We start from the raw sequence: 18,719 nt of genomic DNA, 5'->3' as shown, positions 1-18,719 counted from the left end.
AACAGCCCCAGGCTATTCAGCGTCTCCCTGTAGCTCAAACCTTCCAACCCTGGCACCATCCTTGTAAATTTTTTCTGAACCCTTTGAAGTTTCACAACATCCTTCCTATAGCAGGGAGACCAGAATTAAATGCAGTATTCCAAAAGCTGCCTAACCAATGTCCTATATAGCCACAACATGGCCTCCCAACTTCTTCACTCAATGCACTGACCAATAAAGGCAAGCATTCCAAATGCCTTCTTCATTATCCTCTACATTATGACTCTACTTTCAAGGAACTATGAACATACACTACAAGGAGTCAGTTCAGCAACACTCACCAGTACCTTACCATTAACTGTATAAGTCCTGCCCTGATTTGCCTTTCCAAAATGCAGCACCTCACATTAATCTAAATTAAACTCCACCTGCAACTCCTCAGCCCATCTGCCCATCTGATCAAGGTCCTGCTGTACCCTGAGGTAACCTTCTTGGCTGGCCACTACACCACTAATTTTGGTGTCATCTGCAAAAAAACTAACCTTAATAGCCCTCTGGAATGATATAATGAGCCATTCACTTCAAGGGCAATTAATGATTGTCAACAAATGCAGGGATTGTCAGTGACTTCCATACTCCATGAAAGGATATAGAAAACAGTACTTCCATCTTATGACAAACCTCTAGTTGTGAAATACCCACCAGTACCTCTCAAGACTAGAGAGGTTTCAAAATTGTTCAGTGGGTCCATATTTTGAATCCTCGTTCTGAAGAAAGAATGACAGTATACCCCAGCTTAAGATTTCTGAGGCCATTGGGCAGTTCAGGAATTGAGGGTATGTCAAATGCCGCTCACAATTTTATCATTTAATCTTCAATTTCAGTTGATTTTCAATGTAGTTCTTAATTAACTGTCCCTCACTAAAGAGGGGGTATTTTTGTTAGGCATTTTGTTTCATGATAGTGGAACAACTCAGTTTGTGTTTTGAAGTCATTTTGGACTCAAAGTGTTAAGTCTGATTCTCTTTTTACATATATTGCCAAACCTGCTGAGTTTCTCCAACAATTTCTGTTCTTATTACCAAAAGAAAAATACTATTGATCAAGGAAATCTGAGATAGACAATAAGTTCTAGAAAAACACATAGAATGATAGAAAAGATAATGTTTCAAATCCAATATGACCAGAACTTGAGACAACAAGGTGCAGGGCTGGATGAACACAGCAGGCCAAGCAGCATCATAGGAGCAGAGAGGCTGACGTTTCGGGCCTAGACCCTTCATCAGAACTTGAATTGTGCAAATTGTTCTTATTAGCGCAAGACAAAAGGCTTAAACAAATGTATAATGTTTCACAAATATTCAACATGATTATTTATTTTTACTCTAATTAGCCAAGCATGCCTCATAGTTTCAACAAGAAAGGACACTTTTGCTGCTGGGGAGGGCAGCCTGATGACGTCAAAGATAAGGCAGCTTTGCAATGACGAGCGATGACATCACGTACACGAAGGTCCGCCCACAACCTTATATTAGTTGGAAATGACTGATTGACAGTTCACTTGTGGCCGCAATTGTCCAATTAGCGAGTGGGGCGCGCCGTACCGGGGCGGGAGCGCGCTGGGTTTAAAAACATTTCAAACGGCGCATCCGTTAGTGGCTCAACTGACTGAGGGGAAATAAATGGAGTAGGAATGACCAGACAGCACCATCCTTTAGGCGGAAAAGAAATAAAGTTGCTGAGGGACGATGGCGGGGAGTTGCAAACAGGTCAGGAAAAGTTACAAAACAAATTGCTAGTGAAGTTCAACGAGTCAGAAAAAGATCGCGAATCTGGTCCCGATGTTTCCCCCACTCCATAAGAGGGAAAATCCCGGACAGGGTCCTATTCAATGATTTTTTTTTAATACGCAGCATTCAAACTTCAGTATCAGTAGGTCGTGAGTTTGAGTCTCCGTTAGAGACACATGGCACAACTTTCTAGAATGACGCCCTATTGAGCTGCTGAGGGAGCGCCGCACTGTCGGAGGGTCAGCGCTGAGGGAAGCTCCGCACTGTCGGAGGGTCAGTGCTGAGGGAGCGCCGCCCTGTTGGTGGGCCAGCGTTTCCAATAATACTTCACACCAAAGGCCTGACTGTGGTCATGTGTAAAAGAAATAGCTGTTTGTGCAAAGTAAAATTTTGGTTTGGTAGAATAGTGACTATGTTATTGAACTGTGTTGGTGAGTCATCTTGAGGCCTGAGTTAATGATATACAGACAAGTGTTCAGAGTCCACTGGGACAATTGGTGACTTGGCTAGTGAAAAATACTGGTAATGTTGACTATGAAATTACTGGTTGGTATAAAAGGTTGTTTGATTGTTGATGTTATGTAGGGAAGGAAATTTGCCATTGCCCCTCATCTGTTGTGTATGTGACTCCAGACCCAGGACACTGTAAATGTCCTCTAAAATAGCCAAGCAAGCTGTTTAGTTGTTTGGGATGGACAAGAAATGCTGACCTTTGGGTTATGTATATGACTAATTAATGCTTTTACTTAATGAAATGTGTTTTTCCTTGTGTGCAGGTAAATATTTATCTCTAAACCAATCTTTTCTTTCCAGAAAAATTATTTTGGCATTACCTGCATCTCTCAACTGTTGATAGGATCTTTCAGTTTGCATGCCAGTTTTCTATGTTATAACAGTGACTGGAATTCAAACGCAGTCTACTGGTTGTTAAATGCTTTCTATCATAAGATAGTGGAAATGGCGATAGAAATAAAAGTACCAAACTATTTGAAATACGCTGTAGAATTGGCAGCACCTGTGAAGAGAGGAACAGAATTAATGTTTCAGATCCATCGACCTTTCTTTAGAAGGAATGCATATATTTATTTTAGTCACCTGATGCCTTACCAGGCCTGAGGAAAATAAAACTTTCCAAAATGTTTAATAGACCATGGTTGAGATGCTGTGACTGTTTAGGCCAAATGTTCAGGGAAGCATGTGGCTTAAGCCACTTGTTTATTCCTGTTTTTTCCTCTGGGGGAAAATATCTCAGACTTTTGTTCTAATTTGAAAGTTAGTTGGAATAATCAAATGGGGCAATGCAGAAAGCCAGCAAAAGCTGAGCAGTTCCTGAAAGAGATTACTCAAATTATACAGCATTTAATGCAGGCTAATTTTTGGGAACAATTTGTTTTTAATCAAACTTTTGAAGGGAATGTGGTAAATGTAACCATTCCATTACTGAATGATGTAATGGATTGGGAATTGGAATTATCACTAGTAACTTTAGTGACATAAAACACAAGGAACAGGAATGGGAACATCTAATATCTTGGCTTGATCTAACTGAAATAATTTGACCAAGGTAACTTAAAATCAATTCTGTTTAAGTATTAAAAGTAAGCTATCAAGCTGGGTGTCTTTTTAAGGCATTTGCTCTACAGTAGATTATTGATCCATTTGTTGCCAAATTTGGCTCACTAGCAAAAACAAGAATTGCTGGAGAAACTTCTGTATGGTTCTGAAGAAGGATCACAGAATGCAAAACATTGACTCTTGTCTTCTCTCCACAGATGCTGCCAGGCTTGCCGAGTTTCTCTAGCAATTTCTGTTTTAATTCATTTCAGATCTCCTGCATTCGTAGTTCTTTGTTCTACTTGATAATACCTAATCTGTTTTGCAAGGACTTAGTGAAAGAACAAACCAGGATTTGATCATGTAATCTAGCTAGTGTTTGAAGCAGGGCTAATGTTATTTAGCTGCATTTTCAGAAGTTCTGTCTTTCAGATCCGATGCCATATTAAACCAAGTCTTTTTAGTCAAAAGCTAATAGAATATTTCAAAGTTCAACTGCTATTGTTATTGTGACAAGTGCTGCAGTAACTTACTGAATGTTGCAATTTTATCTGCTGTCATAATGAAAATAAGTAACCATTCATCTAATTTATTTAGAGCAATTCCTACCAGCTGTTGATCAACCAGAGGCTGGACCTGGAAGAGGGAGCTGATCTCTTGGATCCAGATATGCAACAAAAACTTGATGAAGTAAAAGATCTGATTCGACGCGAAATACAAAAGGAGCTAAAAATCAAAGAGGGAACAGAGAACTTGCGCAAAGTGACAACGGATAAGAAAAATCTGGCACATGTGGAAAACATTTTGAAAACCTCAAATCGCAAATTGGAACGTCTGCATTGGGAACTTCAGGAGCTGAATGCACGAATTATGATCACAGATAGGGACAATCGGGGAGGTGAGTGCAACTTACAGCTGAATGTTGGATAAGAAGACCTAACCCTTTATGTGGAGCTAAAACATTAGGTATATAACTGTACAAAACTGTGACTTTTAAATTAGAATGCAGCTTAGTATTGAAATGCACATTTCTCGAGCTCCTTTCCACTGTCTCACCGATAATTTCTTGATTCACCTGTTGATCTTTCTGGGCCAGGGGAATAAATTTTACTCTTTCATTAGTTCACAGGCTAGGTTCATCACCCAGTTTGCTACATATGTGATACCTGGTATGTGGTAAGTAATATGAGCTTGGCCAATGAAGATGCCAAAGTAGGTCTCTCAGATCCTGAACCAGAAGCAAAATAAAATTATCAAGGATTCCTGCTCCTGATCACTTTTTGAACCTCTTGCTGAAAAGTGCACACATATGCAGGTTTAACTATTTAAGTCCCAAGTTTGTTTCTCTGTTAAAAACTGCTGACTTTAGGATGTCACAGTTCACTTGAATAATTGATGGAGGTACCTACAGTATATGAAAATAATACTCAGCAATGTTGGGAAAGGAGATTTTAAAAAGGACAGGGTAAATAAACCAACCACATCTAATTGTGAAGAAGAACCCAATGACCGGACAGACTTATTGGAGATTAGGTAATTGTGACGGTAGAAGAATTGCTTTTGTTGAATTGAGAAATGTTTGCAGACATGTTTCTTGTATATGATTCTTTGAGGTGATTTTGTAAAATTATAGAATCCCTACAGTGTGGAAAGAGGCCACTCAGCCCATTGAGTCTGTACCGAACCTCCAAAAAGCATCCCACCTGGCTTTAGTATCTGAGGAGATACTATGGTGCTGAATGTTTTGCAATCATCAGTAAACATCCTCACTTCTGATGGAAGGTCATTGAAGCAGCTGAAGATGGTTGTGCCTACAACACTATCCTGAAGAACTCCTGCAGAGAAGTCCTGAGATGACTGAGCTCCAACAGCTAGAACCGTTTTCCTATGTGGCACGTATGATTCCAACCAGCAGAGTGTCTGTCCACCAAATACCCATTGGTTCAAGTATTGCTAGGGCTCTTGATGCCTCATTTGGTCAAATGTGGCTTTGATATCAAGGGTTGTTGCTGTCACTGTTACCTCTGGAATTCAGTTCTTTTTTGTCCTTGTTTGAACCCAGGCTGTAATGTGGTCAGGAGCTGAGTGGCCCTGGTGGAACACAAACTGAGTATTACTGAGCAGGTGCTGCTTGACAGCACCGATCGTAATGTGTTCGATCACTTTACAGATGATTGATAAACTGAAAGGACGGTAATTGGCCAGGTTTAATATGTCCTGTACAGAAAAAGCAGGACAAACCTGGGCAATTTTCCACATTGTCAGGTAGATACAATGTTGTAACTGGAAGAGCTTGGCTAGAGGAGCAGCAAGTTCTGGAGCTCAAACTTTCAGTACTACTGCTGAAATATTGTTCGGGCCCATAAACTTTGCAGAATTAAATGCCTCTAACAGTTTATTGATTTTTATTTGTTTCTTTCTTTTCAAAATTCATTCGTCAGATGAAGGTGTCACTGGCTAGGCCAGCATTTATAGTCCATCCCTAATTGCCCTCTGGGCAATTAAGAGTAAATCACACTGCTGTGGTCTGGAGTCACATGTAGGCCAGACCAGGTAAGGCTGGGAGTTTCCTTCTCTGAAAGATATCAGTGAGCCAGATTGGTTTTTGCTGGACAATCGAATCATGGTCATCGTTAGACTCTTGATTCCAGGCATTTATTGAATTCAAATTTCACCATCTGCTGTGGCAGGATTTGAAGACAGGTCCCCAGGACATAACCATTACCTGGGTCTCTCTCGATTAACAGTCCAGCAATAATACCACTAGGCCATCATCTCCCCCTATCACAAGGACTGAATCAAATTGGCTGAAGACTGGCATTTGTGATGCCAGGAACCACTGGAGGAGGTGGATATGGATCATCCACTTGGTACTTCTGGCTGAAGAATGCTATGAATGTTTGAGCTTTATCTGTTGCACTGATGTGTTGAGCTCTTCTTTCTTCAAGGATGGTGATATTTGTGGAGCCACCTCCTCCAGTGAGTTGGTTAATTGTCCAACACCATTCATGACTGGATGTGGCAGGGCTGCAGAGCTTAGATCTGATCCATTGGTTTTGGGATCACTTGCTGTTTGGCATCTTCACCAGGTTGACCCCTCATTTTTAGATATACGTAATGCTACTCCTGGCATGCCCTCCTGCACTGTCCATCGGACAAGGGTCGATCCCCTGGTGTGGTGGTAGTGGTTGAGTGGGAATATGTCAAGCCATTAGTTTAAAGATTGTGCTGCAGAAAAATTCTGCTGCCGTAATGGCCCACAGTGTTTCATGGATGCCCAGTCTTGAGTTGCCAGATCTGTTTGAAGTTTATCCCATTTTAGCACACTGATAATGCCACACAGCATGATGGAGGCTATTCTCAATGTGAAGGCTTCACCTCCACAAGCACCGTGTGATGGTCACTCTTACCGATACTGTCATGAACTGATGCATCTGCAACTAGCAGATTGGCAGCAATGAAGTCAAATATGTTTTTCCCCTCCTCGTTGGTTCCCTCACCACCTGTTGCAGACCAAGCCTAGCAGATTTGTCATTTAGGACCTGACCTGCTTGTTCAGTAGTGCTGGTGCCAAGTCACTCTTGGTGGTGGACATTGAAATCCCCCACCCAGAGTGCACTTGTGCCCTTGCCATCCTCAGTGTCAGGAGGTTTCCTTGCCCATGTTTAACCTAAAACCATGAAACTTCATTCAGTCTGGAGCTGCCTCTGCTAGGTCTGTCCTGCCAGTAAGACAGAACTTATCCAGTGATGGTGTCTGAGATTTTCTGTATGATTCCAAGAGTATGACTATATCAGGCTGTTGCTTGACAGCTCCCCCAATTCTGGCACCATCATCCAGATGTTAGTAAGGAGGATTTTGCAGAGTCAACAAGGTGGTTCTGCTGTTGTCTTTCTCAGTGTCTTGATTGATGCCGGGCACTCTGTCCAGTTGCATTCTTCTTTGAGATTTCGTAACAAAGACTAGGTGAGGAGGACAGATATCATTCCCTGAAGGACGTTAGTGAGCCAGATGGGTTTTTCTAACAGTTGACAATGGTTTCATGGTCACTGATAGATTCTTGATTTCAGAATTTTTAAAATTGAATTAAGATTCCACCATCTGGCATGGCAGGACTTGAACCTGGGCCCCCAGAGCATTAGCTGAGTTTCTGGATTAATAATCTAGCGGTAATACCACTTTGCTATTGCTTTTCCTTAGCATAGTTTGAGGATTGGCTAACTATCAGAAGACAAGATTTGGGAAGACAACTAGTGGACCTAGCACCTCAACTGTTTGTTATCCATGCTGATGATTTAAGGAAGGGGTAGGAGTGTAATGTATTTAAATTTGCTGACAATACAAAAATTGTCTTGAGGGCATGTTGCAATGATAGCATAAGAAACTGATAAGAAAATATAGGTTAAGAGAGGGTTTAAAAACTCAGCAGATGGAGTTTAATGGAGCAAGGTGAGAGATCATGCACTTTTCCAAATGCAAAGAAGAAGAATCAAAAGGCAGACAACTATTTTAAATAGAGATTTGAGATGTAGTGAAGGGGATCTGGGTGTTCTTGTACACGAAACACACAAAATTGGCATACAGGTGTGCCAAGTGATTAAGGCAAATGAAATTTTGCCATTGTTGCTAGGCTGTTAGAGTTTAAAAATAGGGAAGTGTTGTTACAGCTGTATAGGGTGGAAGTGAGGCCACACCTGGGGTTCAGTCTGCAGTTTTGGTACCTGTATTTAATTTGGGATGCCCTGGCAATGTAGACAGTTTCAAAGAGAATCACCAGGCTAATTCCTGTGGATCAGGATGGATGTGGAGATACTGGGGTGGACACCGTCTGAAGTCCCACGAGACTAGGTTATAGCCCAACAGGTTTTCGAAATCTCAAGCTTTTGGATTCTAGCCCCTTTGTCAGGTGAAATGAGGGCGAGCACATAGACACAGAATTTTATAGGCAGAGGGGTCAAAAGACCATACAAATGATGTGAGTAAAGTGTCGCCTAGTAAGTCTCGGCAGGTGATCAAAAGTGTCAGATGGTGTGAGTAAAGTGTAACAGCTGAATAACAAGTGAAGGAATGATCTATAATCCAATTTAAATGAGGCAGAGTTTTTTTTTTTAACAAAATAAAAATAAGGTGGTGCTGGAGACAAACCAAATGACTGGAATAACATGATAGGTAGAAGAGTCACATGCTGAGGGTCTAACTATAAGAATGGGATACAATGCTCAACTCATCGATCACCAGTTCCGACGTACAACAGTAGAAAAACTACAATGACTTCCTCAGAGGATAGACACAGGATATGACCAACAGAGTACCCTTCGTCCAGTTCTTCCCCAGAGCAGAGAAGCTACACCATGTTCTTCGCAGCCTTCAACATGTCATTGATGATAAGCATCTCGCGAAGATCTTTCCTACACTTTCACTTCTTGCCTTCAAACAAGCGCTAAACCTTAAACAGATCATCATTCGCAGCACACTACCCAACCTTCAGGACAACATCGACCACACAACCCTGCCGTGGCAACCTCTGCAAGACATGCCAGATCATTTGTTATGGATACTACCATCACACGTGGGAACACCACCCACCATGTGCATAGCAGATATTGATGTGACTTGGCCAGTATTGTCTATCTCAAATGCTGCCAGCAAGGATGCCCTGAGGTATGGTATATTAAGAAAGCTACAGCAATGGATGAATGGTCACTGCGTAACACGAATGTTCCCTTCCAGTCGGGGAACATTTTCAGCTGTCAAAGATGTTCAGCCTCCAATCTTTGGGTAAGCGGCCTTCAAGATACACAACAATGTAGAATCACCAAGCAGAAACTGATAGCCAAGTTCCGTACCAATGAAGACAGCCTCAGCTGCGATCTTGGGTTCCTGTTGAGCTACATGTAACCCCATCGCACTGTTCTGTATCTGTAAAATCTTCCTTACCTGTCCTGTTATGACACCCCCACCTTGATTAAATTATGATCTCTCTATCTTAATTAGTTTGTACAGTTTTGAATTACTTATTACTTTGGTTAGACCCTCAGCATGTGACTGTTGTACCTATCATGTTATTCCAGCCACTGGTTTGTCTCCAGCACCACCTTATTTTTAATTTTTTGTAATTGTCTCCCTACCTCATTTAATTGGATTATAGGTCATTCCTTCACTTGTTATTCAGCTGTTGACACTACTGATACTGTCTGACGGTCTTGATCACCTGCGGAGATTTATTTGACACTCCAGCCACACCATTTGTGTGATCTTTTGATCTCTCTGCCTATAAATTCTGTGTCTGTATGCTTCTCTCTCTCTTCACCAGACAAAGGGCTATGCTCCGAAAGCTTGTGATTTCAAATAACCCTGGTGTTGTGTGACTTCTGACATTGTCCTGACTTAAAGGCTAAACAGATTAGGCTTTCATTCATTTTAGAGTTTAGAAGAATGCGGGTCATTGGGTCAAAATCCTAGAATTCCTTCCTGAGCTGTATTGTGGGCCGACCTGCAGCATATGGGCTGCAGGCGTTCAAGGAGGCAGCTCACCATCACCTTTTCAAGGGCAACCTGGAACAGGCAATAAATGATGGTCAGCCAGTGTCACCCACATCACAGGAGTGAATATTTTGTTATTATGATATAAAATGTTATTATTAAAATATACAAACTTCTGAGAGGGGCTTGATTGAAAAAATGGTTCCAGTAGTGAAGGAATTTCAAACTGGGGGTCATAGTTAAGGAATGAAGGGATGTTCTCATTTAAGACTGAAAGTGAAAGAATTTCTTGTCCCAGAGGGTAGTGAATGTCTCGAAGGGCCCCCAAGCATTAGTAGAGGCTAGACCACTGAAAGCATTTAAAGAGGAAGTAGGTAGATTTTTCTTTAAAATTTTAGGGAGTCGAAGGCTTTAATGAGGAGTTGAAACTTGGGGCAGATCAGCCATGATCTTGTTGAATGGTTTGCTCTTGTTTTTTACGTTCTCTAACCCCTGTTACTCTCTGTACAACCTATGCAGCAGTTCTTCTGTGTTTTTTTTTTAAAAAAAACACACCAGATGCATACTTTACCGTTACAGATTTGATAGGGTGTCGATAAAATTCTTCAGACCTTGATCCAAAAGGGCAAAACACAAAATCACTCCAATTTTACTACTGCTACCAGTGACATGAGTGTATTATTACCAATAGTGATTGTGAGAGTAATAATGAGGGCACTGCATGCCATTTCAAGGCTTATTCACTATTTCATTATGTTTTGTGCTATGACATTTTGTGATCTATCTGCGGTAAGCCCAATATGACTGCAATAAGTGTAATGAGTAAGAGTTTACTTGGTTCCTAAAATTCTGCAAAAATGTGTTATGGAAACTTTAATCAAAACAATCATTGGTCTATCGTTCTGCTTAGGTTAGGTTTATAAACGTTGCACGGTCCTCCTGTGGAATTGAGTTGTGCTATTATGATTGGCAGAATATTTCAGCGTAAAAGTATGACGGTTGGTGAAGCATAAGGGGATGTTTTACATGAAAAATCTACTGCTGGGCTATCTCAAATAAGCAGTAATACAAGGATGACTAATACACTGGGGAATTATTTATGCTGGTAAATAGTTCTAAAAACTATCTGAACTCTTATGCTGAAAATGTGTGCACTTTTTAATTTGAAAGTAAATTTGCTTTCCATCCTCTCAACTTCTCAAAACATTTCCCATACAATGTTTACTCTGATGTACAATGAAGTGGAACAAATAGAGAAAAACAGACTAATTTATCTGTTTTATCATGTAGGTTGAACAGATAATACTGGGCAAGCTCCCACGAGAATTCCTTGCTCTCTTTTTTTAAAAAAATGGCATCCTAACCATCTGAATGCCTACAATGAACATACATTGGTGCAGTTTAGTCAACCACTGTAACAATGCAACATCTGCTAAAATGTAATTTTGAAAGCTGGATACCATGCAATTGAATTTATGGAAATATGAATTAAACAAGGTGATTGGTTCAGTGGAGGCCAGTAGGTTCTTTGACCTCCTTTTTATTTTTGAATCAAGATTAATAGTCAACAAGTAAAGAGAACCCAGCGTTTTCTATTCTTTAATATCCCCAGATGTTGGAATGTCTCCAGACCCCTGTTGCTGGGAGCAGTGTCTAACTCCTCTCAGCAGTCGAATCACTGCTCTGAAGAGACAGCTAAATATTGAAATGAAGGTTAAGCAGGGGGCTGAAAACATGATCCAGATGTATTCAAATAGACCATCGAAGGTAAGATCTCTATGTTCCACCTTCACCAGACATGAGGATTTTAGAGAAGTTTTATCTACTGCGTTAGAAATAACATTGTAGAAATTGCATACCCTTTGTTCTAAGGTTTGAGTAGATTTGTAGCTCGGGTACACAATACCCTTTGTTCTTACGCATGTCCACTGAGGTTCTTTCTTTCGCTTTGGTGTCTCTTTAGTAGCTCTAAAGTTTGGGATTTGATGGAAAACTTTTGTTGATTAGTGCAGGATTTGACTTGAGCACAAAAATGGATTTAGTTAGACAACTTACAATAAAACAGCAATAATCTGGAAGCAGTCTGATGTCTAAGGCTTAGAAGGAAGGAAGCTACTGGAAGCAAAGGTCAAATTTAAAATTAGTTACAATATGATTGTGGTCATCTAATTTTTGATTTTATTCACTTGGAATGTGAAAAGATTTGTTTTGAAGTGATCATGTTTCATTTTGAATGAACTTTTGAAAAATTAGTATCAAAATAATTAAAGTTGCATAGCTACTAAATCATCAATAATAGAGTAATTGACAATAAACAAGATATGTGATGTAATGCATTTAAAGGTTAAAGGTCTTTTGTGGTCACTCTCAATGTCTTGGATCGGCCATATGTTAATGTTTACCTTCTGTGAGGACTCACCTGCCCTTTGTTCTGTTTTCTGACAGTGATTCAGCACTATGGGGGAAAAAGTTCAGTGTGCCAAGCTACCAGATATCAGCACTGTAACATTTCTTTTGTGACCATACTTGTTGCTCTTTTCTCATGCCAGAGTCTGATCTACTAAAGTGATGTTATGACATGGGGACAGAGTCGAGCCAAATCAGCCTTTCTACCTATATATTCACAACACAGTAAGCTATTGAAGACGCCCAGTAATTATTTCAATGATTCCTAATCAGACATTTGAATAACCAATCCCAGACTTTATGAATAATTAATTTATAGTATATTAAGAAATATTAATTAATGGATAATTTGTATCTTGAACAGAAAACTTAATGATTTACTAAATATATAACTATAGCAGGAAAAATTAAACAAGATCACTTAATTAATGTGTTTACTTTTAAATCCGATTTTTCTCTCAATCAGACAGACAAAGAAAGTGGTAAATTTAAGTGGTAAATAAAAGAAATAACAAAACTGGCTGGATTATTTAAATGGTTCTCACGATGTCTTGTCTCGCAGATGTGGACTGTTTGGTTGCTTTTCTTTTCAGTTCTCGGGTAAAAGTAGTTCTAACTTGGGTTTCTACTCTTTGGGCTTCTGGAAGCTGGTGTGGGAGATTAGGCAGGAAGCTTTCAAATCTTCATGCTGTGTCAGCAGCAGCCAAAAGCTGCTTTACAGAAAACATAGTTCAAAAACCAATGTCAACTCTGGTCCTGCCTGAATCTGAATGTCTTTTCCCAAGGTCTCAATTACCAATCAATATCTGCCATCTGAATATAGGGTCTCTTCCAGACTTGGTGGGATCATTTCTCAGGTACTGACCTCGTTAATGGCCAGCCTCTGCTATCTGTTTAAACACCATGTTCCTCCAAAAGTCAAGAATTGGCCTGCAATTAATCTCCAGGCCTGGCTTCAGCTGTCCTAAAGCCCACAAGTCATTTTCAGTTCATAATTCCCAGTTCACAGCTCTAAATCAAAATTGATAAATGAATAAAAGTAATGAAAAAAATCAGCATGGGTTCTAACAGTGAGCAGATTTAGTGATTGAGAGCAATAATGATTTTAACCACATTAATGCATCTGCACATTTCACCATGTGGTCTTGGGATTAAACTTAAACTGCTTTCCCTATTTGTAAAGGAGAAAATGCCTGCAGCAATGATCAGGAGCTTCATTGTTTAGGGCCACTGAGCAAAGGCTTTTCACTTCTCTATAGGGCATTGGACGTAGTCTAGAGAAGTTCGCTAGGCTCGTACCAGGTATGGACGGATTGTCTTATGAGGAGAGGTTCAGTAGGTTGGGCCTGTACTAATTTGAATTTAGAAGACCGATAGGCAATATTGTTGAAACATGAGATTCTTGAGGGACTTAACAGGATAGACATGGAAGGGTTCTTTTCCCGAGTGGGAGAGTCAAGGACGAGAGGGCATAATCTTCAGAAGAAGTCACACGTTTATGATAAATGAGGAAGAATTTCTTCTTGGTGAGTAGTGAATCTGTGAAATTCTTTGCAAAGGGCTATCAAGGCTGGGTCCTGAAGTATATTCAAGGTTGAGAAGGACTGTAGTTTTTAGTCAGAAGTTAGAGGAGAAGACAGGAATGTGGAGTTGAGGATGATCAGTTCAGCCACGATCTCATTGAATGGCGGAAGTGACTTGACGGGCTGAATTTTGCTCCTACATCTTATTATAGTTTAACTCCACTATAAACAGATGTCCAATCACAGAAATAGCCCTGTATCATCACCATCGTCTTCCTGCCTCTTGGTCAGGTTTGGATCCAACATGCCATTTTGTTTTGGGTCTCACAGGTTCTTAAGATTCCTCATGGCAGATCAGTTATCAAAATCCTTTGTTCTGGTAGACCACATCAAATGTTTTGCACTCATCAACATTCCTGATTATCTCCTCAAATTTGTCAAACATGACCTTCCCTGTACCAGATTCGTGCTGACTATTCCTGGTTGATCCGTTATCTGGCAGATATATTCTATCCCTCAGAAGTCTTTCTAATAACTTCACTACTGTGGTTAAACTGACTATAATTCCCTTGTCTATTCCCTCCCATTTTTTAAATAATGGGACAAGGTTAGCAGTCCTCTTTACTAACCTCACTACTTTTTTCCAATCTAGCTACATGTTTCCTCTGTTTTCCAGACTTGCTTATTCACGTTTTAACTTCGAATTCCATCTGCTTCTTTCCTCTCTGTACTTGCCAGGATCCTACTCCCCTGCTAATCCTATCTTAAATTCATCCCAACAGCATAAGCAGACCAAGAGGATATTGATCACATCCCTGTTCAGACATAATTGATCAACTTGTACTGTTCCCACTTCCCCTGAAACATCCCCTGTCTTCAGAATCTAAAGCCCTCCCTCCTACACCATCTCTGCAGCCGTCTCTCCAGCTATAACTTTCTATTCCTATACTCAGAGGAGTGGCAGAGGAGAAATCTGGAGATTACTAACTTATGAAGTCCTGCTTTTCAGTTTCCTTAACTCCTTCAAGTCTGCTTGCAGGACCTAATTTCGCTAGTCTGTCATCCCAACATGGACCACAACCTCTGGCTGTTGATCCTCTCCCTTCAGAAAGCCCTACAGCTGCTCTGTTACATCCTTGATTCGGGCAACCATACTTGAGTCATGTCTAGGACCACAAGATCATCTGTTTACTCACTAACACATTCTCTACCATTATTGGCCCTGTACAATCACTCTCACTCACTCCCGCCCTCACAGCTGGACCACCCAAAATGCCATGCCCTTCCCTCCTGACTGATGTCCAAAGGAATCATCACACTGGCCACTTTTCAAGGTTGACAAATAGCCTGCAAATGAGATGCTGTCTAGGGGTTCCCTTACTACTTGCCTGGTCCCCTCCTTCAGTTTGGCAGTCACCCATTCTTCCTCAGCCTGCACTTCCTTAATCAGCAGGGTGACCACATCCTGAAATCTCTCAAGCTCCAGAATGCACTAGGACAGCTCCTGCTCGAGCTCCAGTTGCTCTAGCCAGTGGCACCTCCTGCATACATGGTCATCCAGACTACCAGGAATATCTAGGATTTTCCCACATTGTGCAGGATGTGCCTGAGCTCCCAACCACATCTCAACTAAATAGAATATGAACCTTTGTCTTATCTTATCCTATTCCCACTTTAGTATAGACTAGTAAAATCTTATTCTTGTTTAGTCCCATTCAGATCTGCCTTTGATCTTTCTGCTTTTCTGTGAGGGTCCTCACCTCACTTGCTCCTCTGCTGACTATTTTCAAAGGTCTTCACCTCTTGAACATTCTTTCCTGCTTCTGCTAAAGAAAATGATCCAAGAAAAATGATTTATTTTATGTCTAATTGAAATGGTTTTCCTTAATGGAAATTGCTTCATCTTTTTTCAACAAATTGCTTAAAAATAAACTGGACTGTGATTGCTTCCAGGATCGTAAAATGTTAGCAGCGGCGCAACAGATGTTACAAGCCAGCAAAATGAAGATTGATATAATCAGAATGCAAATCCTAAAAATGAATCGCACTATCGGAGCATTTGAGGATAACAATGACAGCATAGGTGGGTGCTGGAAACAGGAAACATGCTGAAAATGCACCTATTTCACGGTTACTCTTTGGCCTTTACTTGCGAATGATTTTTGAGAGAGTGCGGTCTGTGCACTCTGTTCTTGGCTGTTAAATCACCTCAATGAATGGCTCCTTGCCTAGAAAATTTTTGCTCGTGCTGCTCTGAACCAATAGTTAAGTACTGTGCTGCAGCAGCCTAGAACCTCATGCTGTAAGCCTGTAACTGATTATTTAGTATCTTCTCATAGCATGAAGGAGACTGTCAGCTCTGAGGCACAAGAGATAAAACTGCTTTTTCTCTGTATCAGGGCTATAGATGCACTGCATAAGCACCAGAATCAAATGGCACTTTGACCATTACCAACAGAGAGAATTGAAAAGTAACTTTCTTGCGGTGTCCAAATATCACATTGTTAGCCTTTAATATTTGATATTTTTCCATCCAATTTCTCTTGTACCCTGTGGGGATGTGTCTGACATGCAAACTCATGCATATGCATATGCATATGCATACACATTTACACCATTTGGTTAAGATCGTAGAATCCCTATAGAGTGGGAACATGCCTTTTGGCCCAACAATTCACACCAACCCTCAGAGCATCCCACCCAAACCCATTGCCCTATACCCCACCTAATGTACACATCCCTGAACGCTACCGGCAATTTAGCATGGCTAATTCACCTAGCCTGCACATCTTTGGACTCCGGAAGGAAACTGGAGCACCCGGAGGAAACCCACGCTGACATGGGGAGAACGTGCAAACTCCACACAGACTGTCGCCTGAGGGCGGAATTGAACCCAGCTCCCCGGCGTTGAGGCAGCAGTGCTAACCACTGTTAACTTGAGTTTATATTGTATTAGCTATGCAGTGTAGCTTTTGGCTGTCATCCTAAGCCAATATCTTTTGATAAGTGGATGATTTAAAAAATAAGTTTTAGCCACCCCAAGAAATCATATCTTACCACTGAGACTGTTTGATCTCATTTTCTACTTGTATGGGCTGCAACAAAGGAATCATCACTCCTCTGGAGCTGCGAATTGAAGAACTGAGACATCATCTCTGGGTTGAGTCTGCAATAGCAGAAGGTGCAAAAAATGCAGTGAAATTGCTGGAAGGAAGGAGAGTCCAAGACAAAGTTCTTGTTGAGGTACGATGAAGCTATTATGGGATACTTGTACAATTTATGCTACATAAGTGAGACAGAGGAAACCTACCAAAAATGATTTCTAATTCAGTTATGGAAAAACTGATGTTGATAGTTTTACATTTGGTAAAATACTACAGATGCTGGTAATACTGAAAAAGCTTTTAAAAATCAGAATCACTAAAGATTTTCAGCAAAGTCAGGCAGTATCTTTGGAGAAAGAGAAAAAATAATTGTTAATCTTTCAGCTTGATGACCTTTTTCTTCAGAGCTGGACAAGTTAAAGACATAAGTTTTTAAGTACATGTAGACTCTGAGAAAAAGGGTTGGGAGGGGAAGTAAAAACAAAGAAGGAAGATATTTAATGGGACAGAAGGCAGGATTCAGTAAATGACAAAGGGGTTGATTGTGTAAAACTAAAAGGAGATGGTAATGTGACATGTAAAGGTAAAGAAAGTTGAGTCTAGACAAGGTGGATAACAGACCAGGTTCAGGGTGAGAAAATGGAGGTAGTGGTTAGCATCTGAAGTTGTTCAATTGAATGTTGAATTTGGAAGGATTTAAAGTACTTAATTGAAAGACTCAATGCAACTTCTCAAATTTCCAATGAATTTCATTGAAATAGTATAGAAGACTGGAGACCAGAGTGGGAATGGATGGCAATTTCGGAGAGGGGGAGCCTAGTGGTAATGTCATTAAACTAAAATCCAGAGCAATGTTCTGGGGAACACAGGTTTGAATCCTACCATGGCAGATGGTGAAATTTGAATTCAATATATTCAAAGGACTGAGCAATGAAGGAGCATGCCAAATGCCTCCACAGGAATCAGTTCCGGGTCCTCTTGTTTATCATTTTATATAAATGATTTGGATGAGAATATTGAAGGCATGGTTAATAAGTTTGCAGACAACACCAAAATTGGGGACATAGTAGACAGTGAAGAAGGTTTTCTGAGTACAGAGGGCTCTTGATCAAATGGGTCAATGGGCTGAGAAATGGCAGATTGGGAGTTCAATCTGGATAAGTGCGAAGTATTATATTTTAGTATGATAGACAAGGGTAGGGTTTATACAGTTAATGGTAGGGCCTTGCTTGCTATGCTTCAGTATGCAGAATGAATGATTCTCTGGCAAGTCACCAGAGAACTATTGGGTTTGTGGAATTGTCTCAGCGTGAATTTATGTCTTCAGGAAGAAAAAAGTTTATTCACATGTCTCCACTTAATGTTTCAAAAATAACCTGTTCTTACAATGTACAAGAATATTTTTTCAAAAATAAATTTGGTTTGCATTTGATACTAGGCACAGTCGCAATTGCAGGAGTCAGTCCAGAAAATAGATCTGCTTCGTATGTCCCTAGAGAACCGTATGAGTGAGCTCCCTCATGGTCACCCAAAACATGAAGTTATCAAAGAAGAGCTGAAAATGGTGAATTCTCCCTCGGCAGCACTAACTCATGTTGGCGCATCGTACCTCTCTGCGGCCTTTATCAAATCAGCAGCACTAACAGGTAGAAGCTTCTGTTTCTTTTCAAAATTTAATACGGGCAAAGATGTTAGTTGATACATTAATATAGTAGCATTACAAACCTCTACCCATGAGGCAAACTTGATTTTTTTTTTTTTTTTTTTTTTTTTTTTTTTTTTTTTTTTTTGTCATTTATCAGCCCATTGACCGATAACGTAAGTACTTTTTTTTTTTTTACTTTTAAAGAATTTTTTGTTCCTTTCTGTGGTATGTAGAT

The 18,719-nt window shown here is 40.4% G+C and overlaps 1 protein-coding gene across 3 annotated transcripts in view; it reads left to right on the top strand.

Moving 5' to 3' along the window:
* Nucleotides 1-1,641: 1,641 nt before the first annotated feature.
* The window catches only part of LOC109917449 (serine/threonine-protein kinase N2-like), a 54,624-nt gene continuing 37,546 nt past the window's right edge, over nucleotides 1,642-18,719 (top strand). For 2 of the 3 annotated variants that reach the window (XM_048613764.1, XM_020517283.2), the window contains exons 1-6: nucleotides 1,642-1,748; nucleotides 3,921-4,221; nucleotides 11,419-11,573; nucleotides 15,689-15,818; nucleotides 16,842-16,978; nucleotides 18,278-18,485. In XM_048613764.1, the coding sequence (XP_048469721.1) occupies nucleotides 1,728-1,748; nucleotides 3,921-4,221; nucleotides 11,419-11,573; nucleotides 15,689-15,818; nucleotides 16,842-16,978; nucleotides 18,278-18,485 (952 nt within the window). In that variant the 5' untranslated portion in view covers nucleotides 1,642-1,727. Of the gene's footprint in view, nucleotides 1,749-1,948; nucleotides 2,043-3,920; nucleotides 4,222-11,418; nucleotides 11,574-15,688; nucleotides 15,819-16,841; nucleotides 16,979-18,277; nucleotides 18,486-18,719 lie in introns of those variants that run through there. The other variant, XM_048613762.1, reaches the window with a different exon arrangement.

Source organism: Rhincodon typus, chromosome 28, assembly GCF_021869965.1.
Source record: "Rhincodon typus isolate 14 chromosome 28, sRhiTyp1.1, whole genome shotgun sequence".
Lineage (NCBI taxonomy): Eukaryota > Metazoa > Chordata > Chondrichthyes > Orectolobiformes > Rhincodontidae > Rhincodon > Rhincodon typus.
The sequence above is the reverse complement of the archived record's forward strand: the minus strand, read 5'-3'. Positions and strand labels throughout refer to the sequence as shown.